We start from the raw sequence: 9,847 nt of genomic DNA, 5'->3' as shown, positions 1-9,847 counted from the left end.
TTATTCTTGTTTCACTTCATTCTGTTCTGCTTGCTGACGTTGGCCCGTTTCCATCGTGTCCTCTTTGACCTGATGTTGTGATGTGTGAGTGAGATGTGGAGTCACACTTGGAGTTGTAAGAGAGTCAAGTATTATATTTACAAAAACCTCACATATGTTACAACACTGGTACAAAAAGAAAATATGCAACACTTTTCAAAACTGTGGACATTTTTAAAGCCATTTCAATGTGTTTATTACTGTAAAATGTCCTGAAATAATCACATATCAATTATTTCAGGACATTTTGCTTGTTTTTAGGGTTTTGCCTTTATGCCTGGTGTTCTGCCAGTCTGACTGCCTCCATGCATATATGCACAGCCTTGGACTGAAAGATTTGGATTCGATATAGTGTCATCAGATAAGCACAGTTGTGGAGGAGTCGGAAGTCTCGACATGTTGATACTGCAGTCAAACTGGATTACTGCACTGAAGGTATTTCATTGTGTCCTTGCTGTGAGGTATTTACACTCCCAGTTTCTTTTACTTAATGCACACACGCACAGGGATATCGTTGTGGGTGTGTAAAATGATTAATGCAGGCGGATGCATTTCTTATTCACATCAGGGACACAGTGACCTCTGTGCTGCCACCACTGACACCTCTGGATCAGATCGGTTTGCCTGCTTCAGGGCGTGAGCTCCTCATGTGTAACCCACTGCAACTGCACTTGCTTAATGTTAATGTTTACACAGTGCTGCTTTCATAACCGAGGATGACATGGCAGGCACCTGTAAAAATAATTGTGAATAAAACAAATTATTACATCTTCATACAAACATCTTAACTTTCAGCATGAATAAGTTCAAGTCTTGTCCAAATTGTCCTCAATTAAGCTGCACTTGCAGAAAATTATTCTAGCTGCTGAAAATAAAATTCACTGATTAAACTTCTTGGATATTCTTCTTGGTGTTTGGGTCACCACAACACAGTGGAGTTGTTAAGATCAGTGACTCAGCAGACAGGTAGGTGCTTTAACTGCATCTGTCAGCCTCACCTGAATGAAATCACTCCTGTACCACGGTTTTATGAAGGGGGAAACTATCCATGTTTATTTCTAATGTTGATTTGAAGATTTTAACTTGGTAATCTATGAGGATTGACTCATTTTGACTCTCTCAAATTATATGATTAGAGGGTTGAAATTTATTGGAAGCATAGTTTCAGTAAAAGGTCTGCAAACGAGTGTGAGTGAAAGCTGGACAGCACAGAGCAGATGCTTAACGTCAAGAGAAACTAAAACTTGATACTTTACATTGCACGGCTCAGATTGAAACAAGGATCAGAAATGACACCATCAGAGACGAGGTGTGAAAAAGCTTCGTCACAGCCACTCCATGACAGTGTGAGCAAAACACTGTGTAAATTTGAAAGCACTTATATGCCTCGTGTGTTTTGCCCAATGCAACTTGGCTTCCAATCAGACAAGCTGACTGTAAACTAGCAGGACAGAGGCAATAACTAAGCTAGCATAGCACAGACGAAACAAAGCCTTTTAGAAGCAAGTTTTCCCTTTTTGCAACCTCATTCACATGCCTCTCTTGTCTTGGCAGTTATTTTGATACAGCATGTTTAACTATAATTAGTAGTGTTCAGTTCATGATTCTTAGAATGCCGTACATAATGTCTCTAAAGACAACTGCAAGCAGAGAGGCTAACTGCACTATAACTGTACATGCTGTATTATTACACTGTGTGCGTCAGTACATTTCATACAATTCATTTCGTACAGTGCTATGTACTGCCTTTAGCAACCAGCTGATCATGTCAGGACTAAATTCTTGCAGCACACTGGCTGAGCTGAGCTGCCAATCACCTGAAGAATTTGGGAGTGCTGGCTGTGTCTGGCCTTCAGGCCCCAGCAGGAACGGGTCGCTGCCAAAACAATCAAACCTGTGGCGTCAGCAAAGTGGTGGAGTCCCCATCAAATCCATAAGCGGGAGGAGTAACAGCAGGATGTGACATCAGGATGTGACATCATGGGCAGAACTGGCTGCAGGCCCAGCTTTAGTTTACTGCTCCGGTTTCACACAGGCACACAACTGGAAGAACTCGGTGTTCTTTTTCATACACACAATGTCTCGTAGAAAAAGGTTCAGTATGCATAAAGAAGCCAAGAAAACTCCAGGGAAGCAGTAACAGGCTGTTCACATCTATTTTAAATCATGTTTGATGTCCTGAAATATAAATAATGTCAGAAATAAACCACAAATGTTATCAAAGAAGTATCATGTTAGCCCATGAGCTAGAGCCTTGAGTCCAGCGTGTAGTGCATTCAAACATTAATAAAACCCTGCTCCAGACCTCTGATATTTGATAGAGCAACATGGCCTAGGCTTAAAACACAGAGGGTCAGTACTTTCACTGTTTTAGACCCATGCTGTGGAAAAGGTTCTTCTTACTATCAGATCAACTCAATAAGTTCTCCATTCAAAAAAAACCTTCAAAACCCACTCGTATAGACTGGCTTTTGTATAACATTTTATAACGTCTTGCCGGTGCTTTATACTGGTGACTTCTTTATGTTTTATTGTTTTTGTTTTTCATTGTTCCCCTGGTCAGACTTTATGTAAGTTATTGCTGCAAAGAACAGCATTAATAAAGCTTAAAAAACAAACAAAAAGCCTTATTATTGTCTATATCTTATCTTCTTCTTTTTCAAGCAAGGCAGCCACAAACCCACAGGACAGGAATAACCTACACACCGTCCAAGCATCACCATGGAAACCGAGATGGTGTGAAGATGTCCACCGACATACTCCTCCGTGTTTTCATCCATTTTTATCCTGCAGAGTCACAGACAGGATAAACCATTTATATGCATCATGCAAACAACTTAAAACCTAAGTTGGATTAACTACAGAACGGCACCACATTTCCACATCAAAGGCATTTTTTTGTCTGAAAAGTGGATGCAACAGTTTTCTAAGAAGATTTTCAAGGAAGCATTTTCCCATTGAGCTGCATCAGCTAAATATAAAATCCAGATTATTTGTAAATGATTGCACTGTTTGCACTGGAACACTGTCAGCATTTTACAGATGTGCTGAGTTTCATTTAACCTCCTAAGACCCGAACTCTTCCACAGCATGCATTTTTGATTTCTCTTTGATATTTGGGCATATTTGGACCCAATGAATGTAAAAGAATGACCAGATTTTTTTTTTACCTGATTTTTGTTTCTAAGAAAAATGAGAGCCACATATGAGGATATTTGTTTAAAATTTCGATAGAACAATAGTAGTATAACATCCTTGTAAGTGGACATCAGGCCCTTGTAGAGCAAAATTCAGTATTTTGGTCTAAATAACCCAAAATGTGATGTCCACATATATGGACGCAGGTCCTAGGAGGTTAATATAGTTGAATCAGTTCTCTGATGACAAGATTGTGATACCAAAGATGTCCTCTGCATGTTTTTTAGACCAGTAGGACACGTTCAGAATAGAGAACTGAACCTTGTGCGAAATTAGTGGAATGTCCTTTAAAGAGTCCCCTTCATGGGGCCAGGAATAGATCATAATTTGAGGTCCACACTGATACTATCCAATAGAGAAAAGGCCACCATGAAAGAGAGATAGGACTACAAAAATTATAAGAATCAAACTGGACCCAGAACCATTTGTCTTTCTACAAATATAGGACCTTAAGCAGAACTTGATAAGTTTCCTGTGGAACTTATGGGGCCAGAATTTGTTGATGGACCCAACACCGCATGCTAGTTTTTCTAGACATTAATTCTAGATTCTGTGACAGAACTGTCCTCCTATGCTTTAGAAATGACACAAGACCCCTTTAAGGTAGTAAAACAAACCCACACTCATACATACACACTTCTTTTAGATGAACCACACAAAAATCGATTATATTTCCATCAGAACTTTATTGACCAAACAGAATAAGTCACAATGTGGTTTCACTTCTCACTTGTGGCAAATCCATCACATCAAGCAGACTCATATTTAATGTATTTAGATACATCAGTGTGTAAAATCACATCATGACAAAAGTTCATGTGCAGCAAACAGGTAAGCAGAACACCTGCCACACCTGCAGCGCAGATAGTCGAGAGCTTTACATGCAGCTCTTCAGTTCGTTCATGTGACATCCATTTGCGTCACTCAAGTCCTGGTATTTCATCTTCACTTCCCCCTCTGCAGCTCCATGACTGAGACTTCCTGCTCAGTCTGGTCCAGCTTCCACAGCCACTACCAGTACCGACGTTTCACGTGCTCCACGAGGACAAAAAGACCTCCCCCATCGGGCTCGGATTTGGCTCGGTCCGGCACAGCACAACAACTCATACCGCGTTACTTCTGCGCAGGTTTGATTGTTTTCACTCTTTTCTCACCGCTCCCCGGCGGTCTGATTCGGTTTGGCTTGGCCCGGTTCCAGTCAACGATCCTGCAGCTCCAGGCAGGGCACCCACTGATTGCTGCATCGACTCTCCTCACAGAAACTGCCGACGTCTTGCAGGGCTTGGCACTGCAGAGGCTGCACTTGAGGGTTCTGCAAAACACGGTGGGGACGGACGGTTAGATTCTCGGAAACATTTTTTTTAAACTTACAAGAGTATAATATCATGAACTTGTATCATTTCTCGAGTAGCTCAAAGCAAGTTTACACTTACAGTGACCAGAATGCAGTGCAGATCCCGGGGTTCATTGCTGTTGCTGTCCTCGGTGTCCTCCTTCAGCAGCTGAGCCAGCCGCCTCATGCCTGACACCCGCAGGATGTTGATGTCGTTGTCGCAGCAGAAAGCCTGCAACAGCGTGAAATGGATCTGCAGCGCTATGTCGTCTTCATCCTCCTCATCAGTTGCGAGGATGCACAGTACAACGCTGTCTGGGTCTCTGCATGCGGGACAGAAGGTGAAAGACCCGGTTAATGTCAGCGTCATTACATATTTCTCATATCAAAAGCTTTGGCGTGGTTAATTAAGGTGAGGAAAATCAAACTTATACTTACACATTCATGAGTTTGGCGGACTCGTAGACTCCAACCGTGAGACAATCCTGCTGCTGAGCAGCGACCAGTAGCTCCTCCAGAGCTTGACTCACCGTCTCCATCCTGCAGAGAAGCGGAGGCGGTTAGAAATGTGCGAACGACACGACTAAACTGTGGCAAACAACTCTAAAGTCTACATATAAGCATGCAGATGCAACCTTTAAAGTACAAGCCGGGATTATAAACTCAACTAGAACGCGATCTGTAATGTCAGATCAAATGTGCCAATGCGTAATTGCGCATCACACACAGCCGAAACTTACTTTTTTTCGGTGCTGTTTGATCCAACGACCTCTTCCAAAGTCATGTTGAAGTCAGTAAAATAATCCACAAGATCCAGGATAAGAAGAAATATCCACAGCGCGGGGATACGGCTGTACTATGAAATTCCTGATACAACGTCCAAACACAGTGGTATTCCAGATCGTGTAAAGGTCCTTTCAGAGTCCGTTAACTGAGTAACAAGTCCGATTACTGCGAGACCGCGAGCAGAAAGAAACTGTGCCTCTCTCAGCCGAAACTCTCTGTTATATTACTGCTTCGCCACCGTAGGCGTGGCCACGCCCAGCCTCTCGTTCGTTCATTGGTTTGCCGCTATGAATACATCCCCCGTTCTCTGCGCCTATTTGCTGAGAGCCAGAAGACGCTGGTGATCCCACGTTGGTGGTTTCGGAGAATCCCCCGCTCTCTCCCTCCTTTTCTTCCTACGCTTCTTTCGCCGCTCTGTCCCTCTTTCTCGGTTTGTTTACCGGCAGCTTTTCTTTATGAGTGGAGGAATTTCCAGATCTCTGTCCCCCCCCTCCCTCGTCCCCACTGGCCGAATAAAAGAAAGCTTCACCGTGGCAATGCTCTCGCATCGTGTTCGTGCACAAACCCCCCAAATACACCTGCACACCCGCGGCGACGCACATGAAATTCAAATATATTTCAAATTATGTTATAAAAGGGAAGCTGGAGCAGCTGACCAGCCCCGTGTGCGAGCACGCGCTGAGCGGACATTGTGTAACGGCGTTGTGCAAGAGCAAGGTTATAAGAAATGGGAAAAGGCGCTGTCTGATAAGCACGAGGCGAAATTCACGAGAATCTCAGATGACACTGATGTTTCTCTTTTATATCACACACATTTTTTATCTTTTTTTTTTCTTGCAAACCATTTGAGGCTCTATTGCAGCTGCAGAGCACGTGTTGTTCTGAAGCTTCAGCTCAGCACCACTACCTCCAACAGGATAAAAATAATCCTTAGATATCGGATCAGAGCTGTTTATCTGCTGAAGCCTGCAACAGCAGCGTGCAGAACGGAAGTGTGTTACAACAACATTCAAAACGGTTATCATAACCTTCATATTTCACATTCATGAAAGCAGGTTCCATTTTTCTGTCACATGCATTTTTAACATCACACGCAGAGCTGTCACACGCCTGATCGGTGGCCCTGTGTGTGATCAGGTCCACTTCACCGAGCCTGATATGAACTCTCTGCCCATTAAAACCAGGTCTCAGACTCCCTCCAGCGGCTCCATAATGCATCTGCTGTCAGCGGCGAAACCCCCAGAGAAGGCATGTTGGAACAGCACCCTGCAACAACCGTTTGGGTCACGCGCAGAGCAAGAGCGAGTCCCGGTCTTTGGAAAATGTTGGGAATTCCTAAAGGGGAGGTTTAGTGAAAAACATTTTTAGGGGGTTTGATGTTTTGTTTTGTTTTTCGGGGACTTCCTGGGTCTGAATTTCCACGAAAATAAAATTGAAAACGAAACTATTTGCAGGCTTCACTTTACTATGTGCAGCAATTTATTTGAAATTGATCAAAATCCGCCTGTAATCTGTGCAAACTCTGTGTGCATAGGTAACAGGGCAGCCGCGGCTAAACAGTTTCAAATCCATTTATTAGGAACATCCACAAATATGTAGGATTATTTAATAAACAATGAAATGTTGTCTATTGTCGCTTACATTGTAAGCACTTAACTGATTTAGCACTTGTCCACTGAAAGGCGCAGAAAATCTGTTGGCGTTGCCGTATGAACAGATTTTTCTGATGTTACTGCGCCACCTGGTGGAAAGATTCACACTTTACGTGTGTAAATAATTGTGTTATGGTTTTGTTATATTTTATAGTGTTTTCTTACAATTTCTAACAGAAATAGATACTAGTTAAATACATTAAATTATTATATTTATTGATATATTTAGATATTCATGGAAGAAAACCGTATAAAATGAAAGAAAGCAATACAATAAATATTTATACACATAAACAATATGCCCACTACAATTTTTACTAAGCAAACATTGATGTGTTATTTTATGGATAAGATTAGTTTAAAATGTAAATTTTTCATAGTCTGTGTATTGTTTTATGCAGATTTTACACTCCAGAATTCCCTCAATAAATAAGCAGTAACTAACAAATTATAGAAATATGGGTTTGATATAAAATCTCCTTTTGTTTCATTTCTTTCTGAGCGTCAGTTGAGATCTGGTGACCGTGAAGGCCGTAACATATGATTTGTATGAGGGCTCACCAATAACTTTACAACAGGTATGCACTTTAAAGACGATATTTCTCCATGAGACTGAAATATCCATGAAACAGTGGAACAAATAAATGAAGCAAAGCATAACTTTAATGTTAAATAAAGTGCTAAGGGCAAAGTATTTTCATTCTTTCAAGTACATCATCAGTAATTATACAATACTACGATAAGTGCAAAATCTGCTATAAAGCATCCAAAATTCTCACCTTCCTATGATCTAATTACACTGTACTATTCAGGGTACCAGCTTTATTAGAAAGTATCCAAAGGGGCTCTTCAACTGGTGGGGAGGCTTTTACATCCTTGCAGAAGTTCACTGCTCTCCGGGAGTTCACTCTGCAGGTGGGAGAGAGATATAGGAGAGATGGAGAATGAACTTAACCTGGGTGTCTATTGTCTTGTGTAGTCTGGGAGATGAGTGGATGGGTGGGTGCGGTTTTCTCTGTGGTGGGGTCGGGTGGGCTGCCCCGGATTCTGTGGAGCTGGGCGGTGCTGCTGGCCTCGGTCCAGAAGGGCCTGGACCCCTTGCCTTGGTGGGTTCCAGAGGGTGGGGGTGCCTACTAGAGTCAGCAGGGGAGCTGGCCCCAGGGAAGGACCACTTGCCCCTCCCTTCTTTCCCTCCCCATCCCTGACTGCCTCCCTCTTCGCACTCCACCACACCCACCCACACATGCAGGGCCTTGTGGAGGTGTGTCACCAGGGTGCAGGGGAGGCCCCACCACCCGCCCCGCCCCACCCCTGTTGTTCGGGGTGGGGGGGGGGGGGGGGGGGGGGGGGGGGGGCTGGGAGGAGGTTGGCCTCCGATTGGGGTCTGGGTAGGGGCCTCCCTGCTGCATGCGGAGTCGGGGGCGATCTGCTTGTCTCCACTCCGGGGAAAAGGGTGACACCTCCTGGGTTAGGGTGCATTTTCCCCCTCTAGGGCGAGGGTACCTGGATCTGGAGTACATTTGGGGAGTGTGATTGTGTGTACAGTGTCTATTTATGTCTGTCTCCACGTTGGGTGAGTGCTGAGTATTTGCATATGTGAGCATGGGGCGGGATGGATGTTCGTATCTGTGTGTGCCTGTTCGTCTGTGTCTATATGTCAGGTCGGGTCTTAGACGCCACCTTTCTGGGGACATCTCAGGCCCTCCAAAGTACGGAGGCCTATCTCCCCCCACCACTCTCCCTGCCGGTGGCAGATGCCCTCAGACGTCGGTGCATTAGTGGTTCTGGGTGTCCGGTGCTGGGCGCTCAGGTACGCACCGGCTCACTCCCGGTGGCTGCTTGTTGGGTCCTCACGCCTGTGGCTCGGTCGGGCCCCTTCGGGGCGTGGGGTGCCCTTGGGCTCTGGGCCTGGGACTCGGTCACTCTGGCACAGCTGGCTGCTGGTGGAGCTCGCAGGCACATCACTGCAGCCCCCTCTGGCTTCTGCTCCATGGCTGCTGGGTGACCCCTCGTCTGGGGCTCTCCTCAGCTCTTTCCGGGAGAGTGGCACCGTTGCCCCTTCATTGGTCTTCCTTGGACTCTTGTGCTCTGGGGGCCTCTGGATGTCTGGAGCCTGGATCTCTTATAGCCTCTGACAGTGGACTCATCTCTGTGCTTGTCCTGCTAGACCTCAGTGCAGCGTTCGATACTGTCGACCATAATATCCTATTAGAGCGATTAGAACATGCTGTAGGTATTACAGGTACTGCTGCAGTGGTTTGTATCATATCTATCTAATAGACTCCAGTTTGTGCATGTAAATGGAGAGTCCTCTTCACACACTGAGGTTAATTATGGAGTTCCACAGGGTTCAGTGCTAGGACCAATTCTGTTTACATTATACATGCTTCCCTTAGGCAGCATCATTAGAAGACATAGCATACATTTTCACTGCTATGCAGATGACACCCAGCTCTATCTGTCCATGAAGCCAGATAGACACACACCAATTAGTTAAACTGCAGGAATGTCTTAAAGACATAAAGACCTGGATGGCCGCTAACTTTCTGCTTCTTAATTCAGATAAAACTGAGGTTATTGTACTCGGCCCTGAAAATCTTAGAATTATGGTATCTAACCAGATTCTTACTCTGGATGGCATTACCTTGGCCTCCAGTAACGCTGTGAGGAACCTTGGAGTCATTTTTGACCAGGACATGTCCTTCAACGCACATATTAAACAAATATGTAAGACTGCTTTCTTCCATTTGCGCAACATCTCTAAAATTAGAAATATCCTGTCTCAGAGTGACGCTGAAAAACTAGTTCATGCATTTATTACTTCCAGGCTGGACTACTG

General features: G+C 44.3%; 1 protein-coding gene across 1 annotated transcript; it reads right to left on the bottom strand.

Moving 5' to 3' along the window:
- Positions 1–3,903: 3,903 nt before the first annotated feature.
- LOC102313539 (growth arrest and DNA damage-inducible protein GADD45 beta) lies at positions 3,904–5,564 on the bottom strand. The gene is made up of 4 exons (XM_005923458.2): positions 5,311–5,564; positions 5,009–5,110; positions 4,671–4,893; positions 3,904–4,549 (listed from the first exon to the last, which is right to left on the bottom strand). The coding sequence occupies exons 1-4, from the start codon at positions 5,352–5,354 to the stop codon at positions 4,436–4,438; spliced, it is 483 nt and encodes a 160-aa protein (XP_005923520.1). The 5' UTR covers positions 5,355–5,564; the 3' UTR covers positions 3,904–4,435.
- Positions 5,565–9,847: the final 4,283 nt, after the last annotated feature.

The sequence above is a fragment of the Haplochromis burtoni genome, unplaced genomic scaffold (assembly GCF_018398535.1).
Source record: "Haplochromis burtoni strain Fernald_Lab_line unplaced genomic scaffold, NCSU_Asbu1 Contig_5, whole genome shotgun sequence".
Taxonomy (NCBI): Eukaryota; Metazoa; Chordata; class Actinopteri; order Cichliformes; family Cichlidae; genus Haplochromis; species Haplochromis burtoni.
This window is presented reverse-complemented; position numbering and strand designations above follow the sequence as displayed.

Coding starts and splice junctions, on each gene's coding strand:
- LOC102313539 (XM_005923458.2), bottom strand. CDS start 5,354: ATGACTTTGGAAGAGGTCGTTGGATCAAACAGCACCGAAAAAAA. Junction 5,111..5,310: donor TCAAACAGCACCGAAAAAAA/GTAAGTTTCGGC, acceptor GCTTCTCTGCAG/GATGGAGACGGTGAGTCAAG. Junction 4,550..4,670: donor TGCACTGCATTCTGGTCACT/GTAAGTGTAAAC, acceptor CGTGTTTTGCAG/AACCCTCAAGTGCAGCCTCT.